The 22,957-nt window shown below is 40.0% G+C and overlaps 1 protein-coding gene and 1 long non-coding RNA gene across 19 annotated transcripts in view; one reads left to right on the forward strand and one right to left on the reverse strand.

Moving 5' to 3' along the window:
* Positions 1 to 22,957, forward strand: part of LOC132908061 (homeodomain-interacting protein kinase 2) — a 41,288-nt gene that overhangs the window by 94 nt on the left and 18,237 nt on the right. For 9 of the 18 annotated variants that reach the window (XM_060961639.1, XM_060961647.1, XM_060961648.1 and 6 more), the window contains exons 1-3: positions 6 to 755; positions 10,268 to 11,291; positions 22,406 to 22,500. The exons of 1 other annotated variant lie outside the window; for it this stretch is intronic. In XM_060961639.1, coding sequence (XP_060817622.1) covers positions 22,447 to 22,500 — 54 coding nt within the window. In that variant the 5' untranslated portion in view covers positions 6 to 755; positions 10,268 to 11,291; positions 22,406 to 22,446. Of the gene's footprint in view, positions 756 to 6,665; positions 6,767 to 10,267; positions 11,292 to 18,171; positions 18,396 to 22,405; positions 22,501 to 22,957 lie in introns of those variants that run through there. 8 more of the 18 variants (XM_060961645.1, XM_060961649.1, XM_060961651.1 and 5 more) reach the window with 6 other exon arrangements.
* LOC132908106 (uncharacterized) lies at positions 857 to 2,391 on the reverse strand. Its single transcript, XR_009658310.1, has 2 exons — positions 1,470 to 2,391; positions 857 to 1,210 (listed from the first exon to the last, which is right to left on the reverse strand). It is a non-coding gene; the product is annotated as an uncharacterized LOC132908106 (long non-coding RNA).

Raw genomic sequence — 22,957 nt, forward strand, 5'->3', positions numbered from 1 at the left:
AAATTTTGTTTAAACCACGTAAGAATACTTTATGTAAGAATGATCATATCGCGAAGACGCGCCATAATAGACGAACATAATCCATCTCTTTGAACTTGAAAACGCAACAAGTATATTTGGTGGAATGTGTCACGAAAATCTTATTCGATACGACCGTACTTTATTTTCGTCTAAGTAATAACTCCTTAAATAATCCCTTTCAAGGACCTTAGTTTAGTTAACAATACATTCGAGACGATTCAACGTGGTATCGATTACTTTATAAAAAGATTCAAGGCACACAATAAAGAAACGGCCGCACGAAACAGATAACAATATATATTCGTTTATCGCATTCAAGGGAATTTTAACGCTTATCTATCGTGTTTGATCAATCGTACGTCTGAACCACGGTTTTGTACAAAACTTTGGTTAATCATCGTCGATAGCTTTGTTTGACGAACCGATAGAGTAATTTTGCGAAAATTAGGAAAACGGAAAGCCGGGTAAAAGCGAGCCGGCATGGCTCATAGTCTTTGCCGCCGATAAATTTATCATTTGCGTCTATTTACATCCCAATCGATAATCGACGCCGCGGGTGCGCCTCTTTCGGAGTATATGTGTACATATGTATAATGTATATACATGTTTGATAGTGAATAGTGAGTATACATGGAACCAACGTATCCGCGTATTCGTACTGTGTCTGATTATTATTCGATACAGCTACGCAGTGTGCTATTCTCGCGAAAATTCGGGTCCAAACGCTTCCTCTCGTGAGTACAATTTAACCCTTTCGGGGCGTGTTTCTCTTTTAACAACGAAAGTAATACATAATGTAACAACAGAAACTATAATCAAGTTTAAAAAATACGGATTCTATTTTAGAAAAAGTTTTATTTTAATACAGTTAATTTATTTTTGCTTGCATCAGCTCTTAGATATAAGGATAGCGAATAATATGATTTCTATCAATTATATTGAATATATTTATTACGTTAACATACACAATTAAAAGAATAAAAGGCATGTATGACGATATGCTTTAGAAACGAAAATAATATTGTGACTTTAATTGAGAAGGAAAATGATTCTTACCAACGATGGAAGAATTACTACTGTTAATACATAAATTATATGTATACTATACTATACTATACTACATACATACTCTAATATTTTTCCATTCAATATCGTATTCGAAATTTTTTTACACAAATGAATGAAAATCCTAAAAAAAAAAAAAATCCTATAAGTAATGACGAAATTTTTCACAAAGAAGAAGATAAATTACATATAAGTCTGTAGAAAATTGTCTTCCCCGAGTATTCAAATTTTCGCAGTTTTCAGATATGTAGCTATACATATACTAAGCTTCTTGACAATTTTCAAACGAATGTACTGCAATATATTTCATTTACAATTTTAAATTTTAAAAGACATCCGATCGTAAGGATACTAGAATGGGTTCGTTCAAATAATATTTTTACCGTTCTCGCTTCCGAGAACGACGCTTTTCGTCACGAGGCCGCCAGGTGTCGTCATCTACGCAGTTATCATTCTACACGCGCACGTTATACGACCTCACGAAAAATCCTCTCGCCCTTTGACATCTGTTTCCTTTCGCCCCTTTGTGACAGTCCAGTTACTTAGTTTCCCAGTTTTATTCGACGATTGCATTCGATCCACTTTCTTTTCGCCTGTCTCAGCAAGATCGACAACTTCTTAGTACGTCTTTTCATACGTCACAGGCTTTAGATCACGATTTTTGTCCACGAGAGAGGTTAAAGCAACTGAAATTACAGAAAATTCCAAGATTCTGAAAGTCGTATAAATCTCTGTCAATACGATCTTCGCTTATCTTCATCCGAAATAACCGGTAATAAAACCTAAAGTTATTTACATTTTTATCCTCGTAAAATTCTCAGCCTTCCACATAGACTTTTAGTACTCGAACAACCGAACGAAAAACATGGTCTAGTAGTAGGATAACGAGCTAGAATTGACGGTATAGTTATTCGTGACTCAACTGTGTCGATGACTGGTATAGTTCGGACGTGTTTCGTGAGAGTCCTTTCTACTCAACTCGTATAGATTATGGACGGACGGTTTGTAAATCCGAGGCGTGAATCGTGAAGCGACTTCGAAACGGTAAGATATACCGTGTTTGGAGGAATTAAGCTAGCTTTATCTAGGAACGGTATCGGGCCACGCTTGTAAGCAAAGCTAGCTTATCGTGACCGGTTATAAAAGAACACAGATAAATGGTACGTGGAGAGAACACGGCCGACTTGGAGATCGCGGTCGACTCGGTCAAGCAGGGTCACCGCTTCCGCGACTGTCCTACACCAGCGACCGTGTGCGTAGGCTCCTGCATATGTATCGTTTCTTGTAGTCGGCTCAGGTACGCAATATTAGATCCGTTTTGCTGCTTATCATTCGGCGGACCGTTCTGTCGGTTCGTTCTTGTCGAACATAGTGGCTTACGGAAATATTTGAACATTTGTGACATCCTTTAAGGAGTATACTATGACTGTTACACGGAATATGTCGTCACGACGACAGCGCTCGAGTTTGAAATAAATCTGAAAATATATTAGGTACTTAAAACCTAACCCCAAAAGCTTTTTTCGTTTTATAAGAAAATAAATGCACGATATTTATTTTTTTATATGTGCATCTAATAATGACAATCTAATACATAGAAGCTGCAAGATATTTAGTGCAATATACTGTATTGAAAATTATGAAAGTAATTAAACAGCCAATTATCTGTTATATTAATGTCTCCATATCAAGTGGAGCCATATTGAACATTTATTATATGTGTAAAATGTTTTTATATTTTTTTCGTTTACTAATTTTTGAACGAATATATGTTTGCTATGAATATCTTGTAACTTCTGCGTACGTTTTCAATTTGGTCTCAAAGTTTATCAATATAATCATGTAATATAATCAGCGTGTTTCATTGTAGTACCAATGAAGTTTCCAAATGTTTCATGCAGTACATACAACGTATGCATACAAGCTTCTTATGATAAGTTTCTACTTTTCTGCGATAAATGTTCAAAAACGTGAACCACCGTATGTTTAACGTCGAAACGTAAAGAACGATGTGTACATGTGTTACACATTGTACATATACGATACCATGAATGTATTAGACAATTTGTTCTCTCTCCAACTGTCCCTACTTCCGGTTCGTACATAACAACGACCAACGAAGGCAGTTTAATTAGAAGAAATTCTCAATGTTTTATAATATAAAACGTGGAACGTCTTTATTCTTAAAAGTTTCGAAGTCATAATAACAATTTAGTTTTACGCGCATCTAACAAAATAACGAAATTAACTCGCGGGTATCAATGGCTCGAGGAAACCGATAAGACTCGTTTCCGTTGCAATCCCGCTTCCTATGGTTACGCAAATCCGATGGCCGATCCGGAAGAATCCAGCCAGCGAATTCGCGTCAGTTTTATCCGTAATAAAATTATATGCCACTTAGGTAATGTGATTAACCGAATATCGATCGTGTAGTAGCGTCCGATGCTCTTCTCCTTGCAGTAGCTAAAATGTCTTATCTAGCATTTTTTTATTTTTCAAGATACGTTGAACTATTTGAAGTCGTCTATGGTTTTTATTTTCTCTAAGTAAAATATTATTATACGAGATATTACGAAATAATCGATAAATATTTTGAATCGTACGAATAGAAACGAAAGCGATACAACAACAATGATAAAACTTTGACTTTTTTTCTTTCTCTACATAAAGTTTAATTTTTCATTAATCGCGCGTATGTGCCTATTAAGATAATAAAAGAAAATTCTGTGGGGATTAAATTTTATTATAGTACATCGCGTCCTTCGTAATTTGGCAATTGCAAATATCACACGTTAGTGAGTCGGATTCAGAAATTATACGAGGATGCGTAAATTTAGTACGGCCAATCCTAAATCTGCTTAATATTATTTATTATTTACGGTCGAGATCCACAACGATCAAATCGTTGTTAAATAAAATCATTGTTAACTTCGAATGCATTGATTAACGATGATACAGAATTTTTCCATTCGCTGTAACCAAAAAGAAAAAAAAAAAAAGGGAAGAATAGAGATTTTTACAAAGATGTGCGTTCAATCTCGACTTGGTCGAAAATTTGGTCGATCGAGAAAACTGGTCAGCTTGATCGTTAGTTCAACGTCATCGTGTGCAGTTGGTTCACTGGCCTCGTCCCTGTGCCATATGGAGAACACGGGGAAACAAATTGTTATCAATTGTGGCGATAATTCGCCGTTGCAGCGCGTTCGCCACCAAATCGTCATCCTGGTAGGACCCATTAAAACGCAATACACCGGAAGCATCCGAGCCACCGTGCAATCAGAAATTCTTGCTCGATTGAAAACCAACTATTTTATACGCGAACGAATCCGGTAATCCAACCATTCTTTTATTCGCGCGGGTAGCTTCGTCGATATTGTTCATTAAAATGTTCATCGCGTTCGATTAAGTTTCACTATTTTATTCGTTCCGGTTTCCACTAGCATACGTACAGATTCTTGTGTCGACGATGTTTAATCCAACTACAGTCCTTGAATATTTGTTATTCGTCTCGTTTCGACAAACGAAAAGATCGTTAATTTAAAAAAATAAAAGACTAAGATCGACACAAGACAATATTATATAACAATGATTCTTTATACGTTTAAAAAATCTGTGTCACTTTGATCGTTACTTGCGTTTTGTATATCTTCTTTAATAATTGCCGTCATTTTTGCGTCAGCTCTACTGTCGCGATACTATACCATATAATTATTGCGTGCAACTATATATAAAATAATTAAATACATATCTAAAGTAGTACAAGCACATCATTTTGTATAGTTACGCAGAGAACAAATAATGTACTAAAACTTGAGATCGCCTTCACCTAAAAAGAAATACATTTATCGTTCAGTTAATTAACCACTTAACAGAATATGTACGATGTTGTATATATGCAACGTGCATGACAGGGTTTCTAATGGTAAAATCGATTGGACAGAAAATGATGCACAGGATGTAGCGGGGTTAATATTCGTTTGAGCATTCGAGACCATGTTGCTGCTGATAGGACGCTTTTCGTCCGCTAGATTGTAGATTGATCGAGTCTTTCCTAATTGAATCTTCCGTGCTGGAGGACGACGAGCAACGTCCTGAAGGTCTTTTCGACGAAACGTCGCGACACAACATCTCCGCAACGACGTTAATCTTGATACGAACGAAATTTTGATATTCGTTATACGTTGCATGTCGTTCCTTCCTTTTTTTTCCTCTCTCCCTTTCTCTCTTTCTCTTTTATGGCTGGGCAGAAGAATGTACCTCGAGTACCTTCCACCTCTCGATATTTTCCGACCACGACTTACGGGCGTTTCGCCTCCGATATTTCCTGCGCTCGAGTATTTTTCCGTGTGCACGGTGACGTCATAAAGATTCGCAGAGATCGACGCGAAGTTAAATCGCATCCACTACTCGTCCCTCTCCATCGTCATTTTGGTTTCTTTGTCTGTTTCACGGTAGGCTCGTCGATAGCAGCTTTGATAATGCATCTTGACTTTTGACTTCGCTTTGTGTTTTTTTTCAAAAACCACGTTATTGTCGAGGTTTTGAATATTTCGTCGTTTTTCGACAAAAATTCACGATCTCGAAAGATACATACGTTTCAAATGGAAAAACGTAGAGGAAAAACGTTATCCACTGGCAAAATGATTGTTTATTTTAGAGGGATGCGAAATAACTCATTGAAGCGTGCAATCAATGCCAATCTATTCTGAAGCAAAATGGGACGACCCTCCGCTAGCAAATCTATCGTTCCTTTCGATTCTCCGTCCCTTTAAAGGTATTAATATATAGGTATTATATATAAGGTATTAATCGGCTTTACTCAAAATTACAGATTCGTTAAGAAGGACACAGATAAATCTTAACAAAATTACCAAAATTGCCAAACAAAAAATGTTCATCGCTTGCTTAAGTGTCCGACGCTGTTTAAGTGTCCACATTATCTTATCTCTACTTAAGTTTCATAAACTTCTCTCCAAGTTCAATAAAGTATATTTATTGTCTGCCAGAAACATGTCAAAATTCGGAAAATGGGTTTTACGAAGGAAATCAAAGGATATGTTTAGGAAAGGTTAACCCATGTATGGTTAATCCTAGTAAAGAAGGATTCTATTGTGCTGTGTACAGGTTTATACAGGTCATTATACGAGTCTACTTTCATTTGGATCGCAAAAAATTTCCTCGACTGTTTCTTGCTAACCATTAAGTCAACGTTAGAGGGGTTTCGTTATAAATATCTCGATTTTTCGCCTGGTGTAATCCTCGTCCTCACTAGCCGATTCTTTTCTCTGTGAACGGCCCAGGGCCGCTCGAGAAGTAAACCTTCGAGCAAAACGACTTTCAGAGCTGGCAGTAATGTACTTTCACATTTGCAGACCGAGGCATTGAATCGTGTTGGAAACTCGTTTCGTATTGCGCGACAGGGACGCGATAGGAGGCGGACAGAGACGCAGACAGAAACCACCTTCAACGGGAATGATTTTTCGCAACGACGTACCGACGCGACGGTGCCGCGAGGCTTCTCACGAAAATGTTAGCTGCCTGGCTCGTTTCGAGTGGAACGGTAACCCGCTGTTGACGTTCATCGGTTTCGCGATCGTCCACCGTGTCCGCGTGTTTCCATTCGTTCAAACTACGCTCGGCTCGATCTGTACAATTCGCTACAATTCAGGTGATACTCGAGGTGTATAAGGATATGGCTACAGTGGATGCGTATTCCGACGAAGTGTCGTTCTGACGAATACGTCGAAACAATTAAATGTACGAGTACATACAGTGACCGAAAGAAGGAAATATTTTTACGAATATGTTACGTGTGTTGGACAAAACTTTTTGAAATTTCATTGCTACTCGTATACAATCGAAGCTGATTATGTATCGTGATGATAGCAGCAGAATTTGAAAGCAATCTGGAAATGTATATGCAAGTTACAGAACATATATGTACTGTAAACATGCACATTGTGAAAACTTAGTACTTAGTACACCGTATAAATGTTACATAATATAACATTTTGCATTAATACTGTAATAAGATACGATCGTCACGATTGTATTGGTACATCTTTAAAACAACACTGAATATGTATAGAGAAGTTACGAGATATTTATCGCAAGTATATCCATACTTTGCAGAGATTCTGAGAGTATTTACATTGTCAATTATATATTATGCCAGTATGCCACGATACTCACTGGTTAAATCGTATTTGTATATTTCGTTCGTGGGAACGACAGTTCGTCGAAAAACAGATTCGTTGTAGTTGCAACTAATAGTCTAAATTATTTAGATCGTTCAATTAAAAACTATCGACCTTTTTCTTCAAAATGCTTTCAACGATCTTCACCGAGTATTTTCGTTAAGACGTACGTTCCTGGATGAACTTTAGAGACCGCGGGCGAATACGGAGGTTCGCGGTACTCTGATATTTAGAGAGCGATCTGTATTCACGTTCCCGCGCAGGACAGCAAGTGCACTGACCCAGTGACACGTGGAAAATCTCTTCGGCGCGTGTACGGTGTAGGTCGCATCGAAAACTCGCGAGGTGACTTTGCCGGCTAATATCGACGATGACAGTCGCCACGGAGGCATGTAACTTAACTTTTTGGCAAGAAAAAAAGCCACGTGACTTGGCTGACTCGAGATGCCTCGATAACTACGCAAATAACGACGATTTTAATTTTTCACTTATCCAGCCGATCGAACACGGATCTCTTTCTCGTATAATCTCCATCGACTTTCCAATCCGCGAGTCGCAATTCGAGTCCTCGACGTTGCTTTTCTCCACGATCGTATTACACATACCTCGCGCGTTCTACGAGGAAAAGCAGTTTACCGTCATTGAAAACGGGAAGACTCGAAGCGTCGAGTAACGTTGGAATAGACCTGTGTATCGTAAAAATTCAAGTACAGCCCATTAAAAGGATAGGAACATTTTTTCTAATCTGTGGAGCCAAGGAGAATGACGAGAAAAAAAAAAAGGGACAGTTTATTTATTGAGAGACAATCGTAGAAATCACATCGTAGAATTCACATCACGCGAAAGTTACACTTATTAAGTACTTCGTAAAGTAAAGCTGATGTCATGTGTCTTTTATGAACTGTATTTATTCTAACTCTACGCTTTCCGTTACTTATTTCGTTGCGTAACAGGGTCGTTTAACTTATAACTTAAAAATCTGACAAATAATTTTCTCTACGCAATAATACGACGTGTCGAATAATTTTCTCTGTACAATAATGGAAGAACGGTGCAACTTTTCTCGCGAAGCGGATGGACGTTGTCAGCGTATATACTGCCGGAGCCGGCCGAGAAAGGAGAATAACGGGACGAACGCTATTTATTGCGTTTTCAGGTCAGACAGGAGCGCGTGAATTTTCGTACGAAAAACGGGTGCCTGCAGGCTTCCAAACCTCTCTTTCTCTTTGTCCATTTTCGAAGGTACTTGCTGTGAAACCGTTGAGAGATTTTCAAAGTAGGGTGCAGAAGCACGATGGTTAGAGTGGGGTGCGATACGATGTGGCGAAGTGGGATCGAGGGAGGGGCGTAAACCATCGTACGTATGGCCTGGCTCTCTTTATTGCACCCTCCTCTGGGTCGGTGCCGTGGACCCAATTCGCTCCGAGACCTCGACGACGTTGCGCCTTTAGCACAGTTTACCGCGAACGTATTATAGACGAGTTGGATTTTCACGTTCCTATTGGAAAATTCAGAGTCCCGCCCGAGAGAACTGCTATCCTTTAATGGCCAATGACGTCACGCGTCGCCAGGTACGCGATTAGAACAAGCCAGACTCTAATAGGATCGTAAACGTTTCGCTTAGCCACGCTCGAATCAGCGAACTTTCCGTTCCGATTGAAAAAATTTTCTCACGAATTTCCCATGGAAACAACCCTCCGCTCGGTCGATTCGATCGTGCGATTCTTCTAAACGCGATGCGAGATCGCGTTTCGTACTATACGAGAAAAAGAGCGACTGTATCTTTAGACTGGCCGGGTCTGACGTAGAAAGATCCGGTTTCAGTTGGCTCGGGCGCAAACGAATTATCTTCTAATCTGCAGGCCGAAATTTCAAACTACTTTTCGCCTACTTTTGTGAACCTATCGACTAGATTGACTATCGCCCGATAAATCAAGGACGAATGTTTCATTTCTTGAAAAAGTACTGGAGACGAGTTTCAAGGAATGGGCGTAGCTCCCGGATATGATCGGATCAGCAATTCGTAAAGCGGGTAGCTATTTTTGTAATTTACGAAAAGACCACCGTCGCGTTATTAATACTCCGTCATTCGAACGAAGTAGTCATAAAGATATCATCCTTTCCGGCACACGCTTGGTTCTTCGAGTCCCGTGTCCTTCGATCAAATAAACGCTGAATCGTTTCGACGGTATGAACGAGTAAAACGTCCGTTTCAGAAACTACAAAGTTCAAGTCCGATAAAGCGTCCTCGATGGAGTATTGTTTTACTCATCGCATGCGTTCTTGTTCGACATTTTCATGGAAAAACGATTTGCATGAATTTGATGTAAAAACAAGAGACTTTCGACCTTTCGCGCATTGCCGTTCGATTAGATTAACGATTAATCGCGAGGTACGAGCACGTTCATTTTGTTCGATGGTGGTACGACCGTGAAAGTCCTTAGATCGCTTGGTATTTTACTTGTTTCCGTTTGTTTCACTACGATGATTACAAATAGCTGGTTCGACCACCCGTATACCGTTGTCTTGTCCTTTTTTTTCGTCAGAGACCGGCGTACCGTGGCGCACGGCAAAACAAGAAATCGATGGTGAAAATAATTGCACGAGACGTTTATTTCCATGTAACCCAGCGTTGCAAAATTAACAAACAAAACGAACGTTTCGCGCACGCGTTGCGTACACGCTGATCCTCGATAAGAACGTTCGTTAACGAAAACAAAATTACACAGATCGATCTACATATGTTGAAAGACCATTAGCGACTAGCGTCATTCGCCGACGTCATTGCGATTTCCCTTGAACGCGAACGCTGCGGCGAAGATCGGAACAGCGAAACGCGAAACGCGGGGTACGCTTTCAAAAATCAACATGCAAACTGATCGGTTTGCAGAAGATTTAATTGGACGAAGGAATTATACGCGTCTCTTTTTGATCGAATAAAATTGTAACATTTTCACGTAGCAACGTATCCATATGTCCTGCAGATTCACGCGATAAAGAGGCCTCCACGGTTTCTTAAAGCGACGGTGGCGGTTGGAGTTGGAGCGCGTATACGTCAGAGCGTGGCACATGAGTCATCCAAGAGGAAACGGGGACGGGGCGCTTGATGCGCCCACGATATCGCCGCCCCTGCGCAGAAAGTGAGCGCAAAACGCCGAGGCGTACCGAAGATGGCCGAAGTGGTTCAGTCGTGCGGCAGTCGAGCCCGAGCGATCCCCCGATCGCAGTCGTGCGCTTTGGAACAGGTAGTACGGGTACGGGTACGGGTACGGGCAGTCAGTAGTGGACTAGCGGCAACCGGAGCAACATCGGCAGTAGTGTCCACGACAGCCGTAGCGGTGGTGCAGCGCTAACAACAGAACGAAACAGAGAAGAGAATATGGTAGGTCAAATTGACAGAAGACATCGGTAAACGGATAAATAACGGGTTCGTCGCGTTTACCCTGTTCTGTCCTGGGCGAAGATCCATCGCGTTGAAAACGAAGGTGCGCGCAAACGCTGGCTGTTCCACGGAATATGTATGTGACGGAGGTGGGCGAGGGCCGTGCGAAAAAGTGGCGAAAACTGTGAGAGAGGTGCAGTGCCTCCACGTCGGTGGCAGTGGCGGTATTGGTAGTAGTGGTGCTGGTGGTGTGGTGGTCGTGGCGGTGGTGGTGGTGGCGGCGGTGTGGTGTTGCTGGTGCTACTTCGGTGTATATGCGCGTGTGTATTGGTGAGACACGCACTTCGGCGGGGCCGTGTTTCTCGCTCTCTCTCTTGTTACGTCTCATTCCCTCCTTCTCTCGAATCCCCCTATTCACCGCGACTATCCTCTCTGTCGCGCTCACGGAGGCCATCGTACCGAAAGCGACCGAGCCAGGCCAGGCACAACGCAAGATGGCTGTGTGTCGCTAACGAGAGCCCGACAAACCAGACGGGGAAAAGACAACCCGGGAATAAACAGAACATGCTGCTACGTGATCGTCGGGCCCGTCCCTGAACAGAGAGACACTGGCCAAGAACCGAGAGGTATGTTTCTCTTTTTCTTCGTTTCTCTCCTACTTCAGTTTTGCCGACGATCCGTAACATGTTCTTTCCTTCGGTCGTTCTTTCCGACACACCGTTAATCTCGTGTGTTTCCATCCCTTGCGTACGAATCAATGAAATGATGCTTTTCTATATTTCTACCGACGATATTTGCGGTTGACAGGTTACCGGAAGATACCGTGACTCGCGTGTCTTACCCGTTCCACTCTCGGTCGAGCGATTCGCGTATAGCCTATCATATTGCGAACACGTATATTCTCACGAGCATACGTACGTTCGATACACTGAAAACGTAAACAAATTAAAGTTTTCCCCCTCGTGAACTTCGGTCAATTGCCGTGCGTTCGTTTCACGAAACTTTTCTGCGAAAACCAGTAGACTGATCGCGCGATCATACGGTGTAAATTGATCAGGTTAGCGGCGTGACAGTTTAAATTTTTTCTTCGCACCAGGTTTCGTGCGACGTCGACGCGACAGCCACCTAGGAGATCGCGAAACGGGAAGCAGAATCGGAAACATCTGTTGCCGAAAGCTTGGAACGGCGAACATAACCTCAGAATGTCGGTTTGCATGCGTCGTCGTTAGGTAGAAGATATATGTTCGGATCCGTGTTTTCCATTTCCGTCGATTTATACTTTTATCAACGAAAGCAATCGTCGGTAGGTGTGTGCGTGCGCGTTTCGAACTTGATAAATAACTTTTTGCCGTGGTAACGTTTTGCTTAACTTTTTTAATCGTAACGATCGTCTCGAGCGTGGATCTCGATAATATGTTGCGCAGTGGGATGCAATTTCACGAAACGCGTAGTATTCCTGAAATTGGACGAAATGCCAGCGCAAACGGAGTCGTGCCGACCGAGTGGAAAAGTTTCTGAATTATAACACGCGAGCGAAGAACATCTGTCGACCAAGCAACTGCGTGCACGTAGGCTGGAAGTCGCGTCGCAGAAGCGTTTACTGGATCGCGATTTCTACGTGTCACCGAGTTGTACGTCGATAGCGTACGTATATATGTATATATATATACATATATACATATATATATATATACATATACGATGTTTCATTACGAACGAAATTCTAGCACTTTTCGTTGCTTCGTACAACACGCGCGTAAGCTCGCCTGGAAATTCCCCATCCATATAACACACCGTCGGTTGCTTCGTGCCAAAGTGTATACAGTATCTGGATCATTTACCAACGTGCGACCGTCCTCGTTTTTTCTCTTTATTTTTTTTTTTTTTTACGTTAAAACCTACTGTCACAGGCAGTAGCGATATTTTTTATTTCCGCTTAGTTGGGAGACTCCCGTATCGATACCACGTTTCGTTTTGTGAATCGTGCTATGTTGCCGTCGAATGGTTCTTCCCCCGGCTGAAATTATATTTTAGCGACGGATCGAAAACTGCTCGCGATGTCGATCAATATCAACTCTTGCCTCGTAATTCTTCCGTTTTTTCTTTTTTTTTTTTTTGTAGTATATACGTTAGGATTAATTAATACTTTAACAATGTATCAACACACGATTTTGTCCATGTTAGTCAAAACGTTTTTCAAGATATGCTGAAATATTTAAACTATATCGATGTTGTTTACTTTTTAAGTGAGGTTATGTAGGCTGTTCCGAAATAATGACCAAACACTTTAAACTGAACAAGGCAAAATAAAGATAGCACAATGAATATGATAAAAATTCGAATTTATTCGGTTTCGATATGGTAGATAGGATACTATAACTGAGAAGGGTAGAATTTGTATTCAGTAATCTGTAATCTTATAATTTTAAAACAAATTCGGGGTTAAAATTGAACTTTGGTACGGTTATATGACTCTTCTCGTTTCACTTCAGAAATGAGTGATTTAGAAGCCACATTGGTCAACTCCATAAATCAAGCACGGGAAAATGATGATATTACGAATGCTGTTCTTCAAATTTGCTATTATTCATGTTACCTTCTCCTGATAGATGACTTTATGGAACTAAATGATTTGTTTCTTGGGAATTGAACATTAATTGTTCACTCGAGTAATGAAATTGAGGAATTAACAGAAAGTGGAGAACACGATCGGTTTAGTTTCTGAGATAGTCGAAAATGTAGCTCGATATTATAAAGGAAGACGTTAATCTTTCGAAATAAGACGAGCCGCTAACTACATTTCTCTTTCCATTTCGAAAACGAAATAGCGAGCGAAAGCAATTTCAAGATAGAAAGAAAAATAATCATCGAATCGTTTTCCCGTGGAACTCCGACTGAAAATCCAATTAGTTTCATCCGTATCCCTGTTCCTCGGAGTTCTGCGCGTTCATCCGCAGATCGATTGGTGCTCTATATTGTCGCGTTTGATTATCGTTTTCTAATTATCGACCGCCGTCTGGCAGTCCGTGAGGCAAACGAAGTAATCGGAAGTGGCAACCGGCGGCATAGTGAGCTCGCCCAGCATTTTTTATCTCGTTTCTACGAGATTTCCTCAATCGTGGCCTTCCAAAAGGCCTTTCGGCATTTCGAGGTTCACCTCTCGACACGTGCGAACACGTCTCGGAAGGACATTACCACACTTTACGATTACTACTTCTCTTTAGCGTGCGTGCGCGTATATATCAACGTACGTCGTTCCATTTACTTTTTCCTGTTCCTCTTACAAACCACGTTTCGTTTTTAACACCGCGATAGGCGAACGACAAAGCACGAAACAACGTTTTATGGTAATATATCGCGAGACAAGCGGGAAGAACGTGATTCCTCGTGTAAAAATAATTTGGAAATGTCGAATTTTTCATACGATGCTTTGTTTTTGAGAAAATGCAGTTTGATAATTTGCTTGATATACGTACAAGGTGTATTGTAATTCATGATAAAAATGGGGTCAGGGAGATTCAGTGACTGAAAACGAAACTGAAATGAAGGATAACGAATTTGCGTTTAAGAAAATCAAGTTTGAAAACTTGTCAGGTTAGTTATGTGAATCTGCCTGATTCACCCAGCCAGACAGGAGTGGACAATAGACTGGAGACTAATGTAGACGCGAAAACAAGTTGAGAACGTAGAGCAAAGATTTTTCATTCGATGTTTTTTTTACGAGAGAATGGAAATTAAAAATCCTGTCCAGCCTGCGTTTATCAGGTTAATTCTCGACTAAACGTGATCAGTTTTTTCGAAGAAAAACTTATTTTAATTTATTTTCATATATAAAATAATTTTGTTGTGATTGTTTTTCCATATTCGGTTGAGAATTAGCTAAACTCATATCTGCTAAAAATATCCAAGGTTCGTAACAAGAATGTCCTCTGCCCGTGTTTGTCTCATTCCAGGACCCTTTCCATTCTTCCATTCTTTAATACATTTAAATCATGATTTCGCAATCACCTTGTATATTAGGACCAATAAGGCATATACATCAACTATGTTCAACGATAGTTATTGTTTCTAAAGACATTATAATGAAATATTGTATAATTACACGAAATTGTACGGCGATGAGGAAGTTTGATCGAAAATGGTTGTTTCGTGATTTCAAGGCGATCACGAGCAAGTTTGTGGAGTAAACCGAATACCGATCGATACATTAAACGAACTTGCTATAGCGCTCTGGGACATTTGTTGATCTTTAGGTAACCTTAAATGAGGAATACGTTCGATATCGCGCGATAAAAGCAAGATAGGTGGTCAAGCTAACCCTTAAAGTCTTCGAATACTCATTTCTTATACAGTGGTGTGTAAGAGTTTTCGGATAGATCTCCCACTTTATACTCCAAAAACGATACTTTAAAGAATTTGAAATTGTGATTGGCAAGGCAGAGTTTATGAGATTCCAGCGATTTTTATTTTCATTTTTAAATACAGTGAACAATATAATGCATAGAATAGTATTTTTAAAAAAATTTTTAAATTATCCTTCTTTCAAACACGAGAGTGCTACGTTATATCTCTCCTTGTCTTTCAAATAATAAATTCTAGAAAATGACAGTTAAAATATCTTTTAAAGTACTGAATTTTCGACCTTGCTGTTGTTGTCTTAATACTTTTCTATGTAGAATGAATAAACGATTTGGTTTGCGATAAGAAATGTTCTCGTTCCAAGAAATAATATAACTGCGAAATGCATATACGTCATTGTATTTGCGAAGAAAAATCATCGGAAAATATTCGTAATTCTCCTTGCAACCATTCATCTTTTTTCTGTAACATTTTCTTCTAACTTTATCCGAGAAAGAGATAAGACTTGCTCCAGTTTCGTAAATCATCTTGTATAATTACATAACGATATTTATTTATTGCATCGCTTTCCTTCACTCGCCATATCCTTATACCAAATATCTCTTAAAAGATTCTTTTGGATATCGCTATGTTAGAAAAATTCATTTGACAGTGAACTTTTGCATAATAGTCGCAAGATAATCTTCGTCGAAATTCCTACTTTAATTGATATCCAAACTTTTAATTTTACAATTAAATTCTTAATCGTAGGAGACGTTTCAATGTCTTTTTTTTTTTTTTTTTTTAAGAAAATGGACCTTTCTTTCGTATCGTATTTGTATTCCACAAAGAAATTTTGTTTTTGTTTTCTTTTTTTTTTTATGAAATAAAATCCTCTCTGTTCGCTTATATCGTTCAACGGAATTTTCCATGCTTTATGGCCTTCCGTTTAAGGACTAAGCTTGGTCTGAATACTCCTATCTTCTGGTGAAAGCTCGGGTATCCTTTTGCTCGTACTGTTCGTACACGAGACTCGTCGCTTACCTGGTAGATCTGGTTATTTCGTCGGTCGTAAACCACGATTCCACTCGAAACCATCTCTGACACGCTTCCAATTCGATTTAGTTTGGCGTAGGTTTTTGCAAACACAAATAGAACGCGACATACAAGACTCATCAAACGTCTGTTACACTGTTTGATCGATAGAAACACTGTGGAATCTTGTTACAGTGTTCCTTGGAACGAATGGGATAAAGATGCTCCTCCAATCGACGATACTGTACCTTCGACTTTTATTCTCACGCGTTTCGTGCCGAAAAATCGTTCGTTTCTCCGGTATGAAATAGGATCAATATTCGGAGGTTATAGTAAAGGAATGTTTAGATTCAAAATTCGTTATGAACTAATTCTGTATCGGAACTATCTCTTCGTCTGATTTGAGGACTAAATATTTTGTATCATCTTGTTGGACATTTAGAAAACATTAATATCGTTATTTACACAGACTATCAGTAACGAAGTTAATATTCTCTTCGTGTCTTACAAAACATTGCGGATCTATGACTTATTTTCAAAGTATCTTCAAATTTATCAGACTATTCCCTTCGTCGATTCTTTCATACTTGAAATACAATTTCTTCTTTTATTCGAGCGACATAAAAATCAGAAAAACAAGAATAGATTTATCTATTTCTTCCGCATCGGTCTGCGTATGAAATCGGAGTAAAATTCCTAAGAAATTTTGCTGTCCGATTATCTTGGGGATTTTACTTTCGAATTTTCTTGCATATAAAATCAAGCCAAAAATCCTTAAGTTCCTTTATTATCTTTTATTATCCTTTATTATCTTCCTCTTCTGAACTTTCTTCGGCAAACCAAATTAAAATTTCCAATGAATCATCGTTTTGAATTTCCGCATTGTATTTTCGGAACACTTGGTCGTAGATTAGCCGATGAAACAAATGATCTCTTAAATTTGGTTGTTGAGTAGTTCGATAGACATTCTTAATCACTTTTAATAAATTGCGCTTAAGAGCCGATGTTGGTTGCACGATTTTTCCATTCACATCGCCAGTAGAAAATTCGAATATGAACGGGTTGGTCTTCGATGTGACGCATAGCAAGAAATGTCGCAGACAAATAGCGTCTCGATTTACACACGTAAATATCATAGGACTCGTATTGCGGAAGGATACGCGTTTCGGACGAGAGACATAAGTCTGAAAGGGTGTAAACGTGACATAGAATAGTTTAATCGGAAAATTCCGTTGTCGAAGGAATTGTTATCTTGCGTGCGGCTGGTCGGCGAGGAAAGCATGGAATTTTACAAGGGAAGAAGGAACGTATAATGTGTTTATTATGTAGTAATCTTAACAATCGAACGACGAAGTTTTTACGATACCGTGAAAAACTGTACTCGCTCAACCGGCCCAAATGGCCTTGTACATAATATTAAGCAACGATTTGTTTTCCCGACGTGCGCCGTTTATTCATGTAAGAATCGAACACCGCAGGTAAAGAAGGGGGTAAGCAGTTTTTAAATCCCATATAGCCAATTTTATTTTATTACTTAATTCCTTACCAAGGTTGTCCCTTTATTTGGTTGCGGTCTTAAATATGTACTTTTGTATTCTATTGAACGTTTCAAACACGATCTTTCCACGTTGCCTACAAAATTTTATGGTTTTGTTAATAATTTTTATGAGACAGTGTTATGTGTTTGGGCAGGTCGTTTTCATTTCAGTTGAAGATTACGATACCAATTTCAAAATTTAATTGATTCTCAAAAAATGTTGTGTCACCAAAATCGTTCGTTTATTTTCTCCACTCTCTTCAAAATATCGTAGGTACTAAAATATTCCTTGTCTTAATATCTTGTCTTTCAATCGTCGTATTAAAATGCTTCTGCTTAATCAAAACTGACGTTAATATTAGATAATCAACAGATATGTAGTTATCATGTTTTCTTCCTGCGATGTTCAGTTGTATATATTAGCCACCAAGTGACATTGAAATAAAAATTCAACGACGATACAGCATCTCACATTTTTTCTGTGTGCTCTTCAATTATATAATTGCATGCTTCGTTATGATAATATCCACTTACCATTATTGATTTATATCCGAATCAGTGTTTGAAAAACGCGAATATCTTCCATCTAACATACAAGAAAATGAGGAGTCAGATTCAAGACTTTCGTTGGAAATTACTTTCGAGCGAAGGATAACGAGTTACGAAACGTTGTCGAGGACGAAATTGCGTAGAGGAATAAATTGTGATGCTTCTTCTCGAGGAAACAGATCGAAAACGTAAAAAAGGAAATGAAGAATTTGCAGCAGTAAGAAAGCAGCTCCCATATTTAAATTGAACTGACTGCGAGAGAAAAAAAAATGTAAGTTCCATATCCAAAAATGCTTTACTTTATTATTACAAACATTAATTAACTAATCGTCTATGAATTTATAACACGTTTGGAAAAGTGATTTGATGTTGAGTTGGTTTTCGTTGGTTTGTTCGCAACACTGGGGAAAGCACTTACTGCAACAACCTCTTCAAATATGTTCTCTTCGAAACATTCGTTTCAGTGATAATTGAAGCTTGCTTTAATAACAATTTGGTAATAATTGCAGCAATCCTTTCGACTCGTACTCGATCTGCAAACGCCATGTACATACCCGTGGATTACTTGCAAATATGACTTTACCGCTATCCTATTCCAACGATTGTTAGCAGCGGCGTGAAAACTTGCTAGAGTAGAAACGAAGAGTCTAACGCATGATCATCCAATTTGTCGGCGAACTTTTGTGCGCGCGATTGCAGGTTATAAATACAAGACGTAACAGCAGACGTTTATGATCGCGATACTAGACGGTTAATTTACGACAACGGACGGGCTCGAACTGTTCGCTGTCTCTTTCGAGGAGAAGCAACGCGAGTTTGCGAGCGCGTACTTCTTAATCGGGCAGTGTTTCAACTCAATACAATTTGGTATACGGTCCAGTAAGATTCGATTTATTGCCGCGTGTCTGTATCTCGAAGTACGACTCTTTCTAGCGAAAAGTAGAAACTTGTGTTATCCAAGTTGTTTCGAGTCATTTTCCTTGCGTTATCAATCGTCTAAGCGACAAATACCGCGATTGATCGACGACAACAATCCGTTATCTAAAGCGAGAAAGTAGTGAAACGATGTACATACGCCTGGTGTATGGCGTCTTCGGTCGTTTCCTTGCATTCGTCGCAGCTTCGAGAATATCCTCTTGAGCGGCCGTTATTCACGCGTCAGATACAAAGAATTGGTCAATTGATAGCCGATGGAATCGATGCCTCGACACGTTTCTAACGCGCTCGCATCAAACGTCTTGCATTCTCATTGCATCCGCGCTGAAAATGAGTCGACTTTTATCTTTCCGGTTCGGGAAGTCAATATCTTCGTGATTCATCTGGACGGTTCATTGCTCGATCGGCGGTGACTCCACGCTGCGACAAAAGTTTCTACGAAAGCTAGGTCAGTTTCGGGTCCTTTCGGATTTCCCGTTTATCTAGCGATCAGCTTGAGTCACCACGATGACTGTATACAGTAGTCTAGACGTTGCGCGCGATTATTCGTAGCCTATGCAAGGGTAGTGTCGTGGACTGCGGCTTGGAACGCGCGAGTACCATCGCAAGCAAGCGCAAACTCGGCGAAGTCGGACTTTCGTTTCGTTGGTTCGCGCAACTTGCACGGATAGACAAGAGAGCGAGAGAGAGAGAGAGTGACTCATCGCCAGTCGCCAGTCTATATCGCGATAGAAACAATAGCTGTCCATGTTTGGAGAGTCACGGCTGTGCCATGAGAATGGATTGTTTCACAAATCTCAATCACTCTTCGATCACGAAAAATCGCGATAGATTAGGTACGTTAATCGCGTTGTTTGCTAGTCGGCGCCTACTCGCTTTTTTCCGTTATTGTGTGCCGCCGTCGCTTCGAAACGATTATACGCGAGTCGTTCGTAGATAAGTCGAGAGAGATCAGGACGACGCTTGACAACGCGACTTTGCAATGCAAAGATCGTCCGTTGTGTTCGATGTATCATGTTTATCACGGTGTCACGAGCCAGCGCTATTGTCTTTTATTTATTCTTCCTTCGTTCTTTTTAATTGATGGCTAAGTAATTGTCTGAAAAGTTGGGTCCGTTGTTAAACTTTGCAATAACCAATCGACATGATAATATATAAAAGTCGACTGATCACGAATAGTAAGCTGAAACTCCTTCGATCCGCTATCTACTACGTTCAGCTATTACGTAAAGTTGCTACTCTTATTACGACGTACTTCGGATGGCGCTTCGTTCTTCAAACACCACTAGTCAAGGAGGACGTCTTTTCACATTTTTCTTCGTTTTCACCAGCCGTTTTTCGTCTTATCCAAGGTGTGCTACCGAAATTCGTCGTCGAGCCAACAACCGGCTTTTTTCACCTTCTCGCCAACCGGCCATCCGCTGGAATTATACTACGACCCACATTTACGGTCGTTCTTCTTTCCTTCGTTCTCTTACCTGGCGTGACGAGGTACCGTGAGACGAAACTTTCTAGCCCTGCTACTTACTCTTCTCCACTGATTTCATCTTATAAACTTGACGATCGTCGAGAAAAGCGTGCAGGGAGAGAATAGTTTGGCACAAAGACGACGCGACGGTGACGAGGCGATTCGCGTTCAAACTTAGCTCACGACCAACGAGTCGCGAATTCGTAGTTGCTTTCGAGTAGTTTTGTACATAGCTTTTAATTAATTTTTAGCCAAGCGCCGCGACAGACGTGATATGTTGAGAAGATTTCAACGAAGAATAGATTCGTGATCTATTGATACCACACGTAATCTGTTGACGCGCTAGCCTTTCAATAGGCAAAATTATCAATCCCATTCTTTATCAGTTTCTCGATTTCATTATCCAACCATACGTTCAATTACGTTCATTAACGTTGAATTCTCAGAAACCAAGCGATCTACTTTCATAAATTCATCAGTCGTAAAAATTAAATAAACGATAAAAGCGATCCTACGGAGATATCTTGAATGAAGACTTTAAACGTATCTATTCAATGTTAAGATCTTAGAACAGTTGGAACATGTGTTTGGCCATATTCTAAATGTTTACGTAGATTCTACGAAGTGTCAGGTATTTTTTAGAGACGGTAATGGATTTTTTGAGTCACGTAGGTATATTGTTTATTTCAGTTTAATTTTAGCAGAACGTTTGGTCCTGACTCTTAGGCACAATTATGAAGAGTTAATAGTAGAGAAACTTTAGTAGAGAAAACTCATTCACAACTTTAACAATACAACGAAAATTACAACTTTTTGATCGAATTACACCAAGATCTCCCTGTAAAATAATTTACCAGCTAATAATATTAGTAATTTGACAAGTTACAAGTTGTAGACTTCTCTTTTGCAACTCTGCTTTACGTATATTAATCGGATAACTAATCATTCGTATAATTCAGTTGGAAAATTTAATTCCTTTTAGTAATTTGTTATTGTTGCATAAGCGAACTTATCGTAACTTACGATTTGTAAAATTTCGCTAATATTAGTCGGCTGGAGTAGAAAATCTCAGGTGCCCAAGTACTTTTGGACTATAGTGTACAATATATAATACGATTAGATATCGCGTTGTCTCTGGTGCACCAATTAAACAGAACTCTCTCTCTCACCGAGTAACGAGACAGTTAACATAAACGTAACTGTACTTGGTGGTACCGTAGATCGTTCATAATACGGAGCAACACTATTTCTGACAAGTAGCACTATAATTAGAGCACGTCGTGCACGCGGATGAAGAGGGATAGCCGGAAGAGGGAAAGAGAAAGAGAAGATCGTGGACATGTGTTAACGCGTGTGGAGGTGCCGCGGGGGCGAGAACCGAATCGGAGCTAACGAAAGTTTCCAAAACATTCGTCACGTGCCGATCGATCCGGGACGCGGTCGACCGAGCCACGGTATTTCTTTGTCATGTTTCGTTTTCCTTTTCTACACCGGGATACACCTACGTATTATGCTACTCTCGAGTTTTACTTTGCGACGTGTAACGTCGTCGATTCTCGCGCGTGCACCCGCGAAGCTTTCTTTCGCGATCGATAAGAGGAAAGAAAGGCACAAGCGTTATCTTATCTAAAGCTTAATTTCATAAGTGCAAGTTTACCGGCGCTAGAAACGAGCGCTCCAGAAATCGATCGCATTATATTCTCTATTTCCTGCAAGTATATCCGGGATTTTCTGGAAATTATGGGAAATTTGATTTCTATAACTGGATCTGGTGAAACAGATACGATTTTCACGTAGGAAAATTTCACGATTAATAACGGAGTGTGTAGAAGCGTTAGCTCGAGAGAGACCAACCCAATATGTTTGCCCTGTTGCAGCTACTCGGAGTGTCAACGCGCAGAAACCTGATATTCGGTAGATGCCTTTTGAGAGCCGCTGGCCCGAATCAGCGTGGAACCATACAAAGGCACATGTACGTGAAGGAGATTCTAAAATATTCATAGTCGTCGTGGTCGGCTGTTAGTTGCGTACGTTTTTATATATCGCGCGTCGCCTCGTCGTAATGGCGAGCCGTGGGCTCCTCTCTCGGTTCGCCTAAATCAGAACGACGCACGATGGGTCCCCTCTTTTCTCTGGCTCGATCTCCCACTGCTCGCAACAACATGCCTTGGAATAAAATCCATCCACGAATATACGGAAACTCTTGCTATTTTGTATCCTCTTCTATTCTCTATCCTCCATTTCCCATAGCTTTGTTCATTTTCGTTTTATTTTTAGTTTTGCCAACGCTTTTCCGTTATTTATCATTTGCTGTCGAATCGGAAACAGCGGTATATCGCTTGTTAGCTGACTTATTGTACGATTAGCGAGACACAATTGTAGATCGTAGGAACGAGTTTCGCGCATCTCGCTCGATCAAACTGGCGATC

This window comes from Bombus pascuorum, chromosome 6 (assembly GCF_905332965.1).
Source record: "Bombus pascuorum chromosome 6, iyBomPasc1.1, whole genome shotgun sequence".
NCBI lineage: Eukaryota > Metazoa > Arthropoda > Insecta > Hymenoptera > Apidae > Bombus > Bombus pascuorum.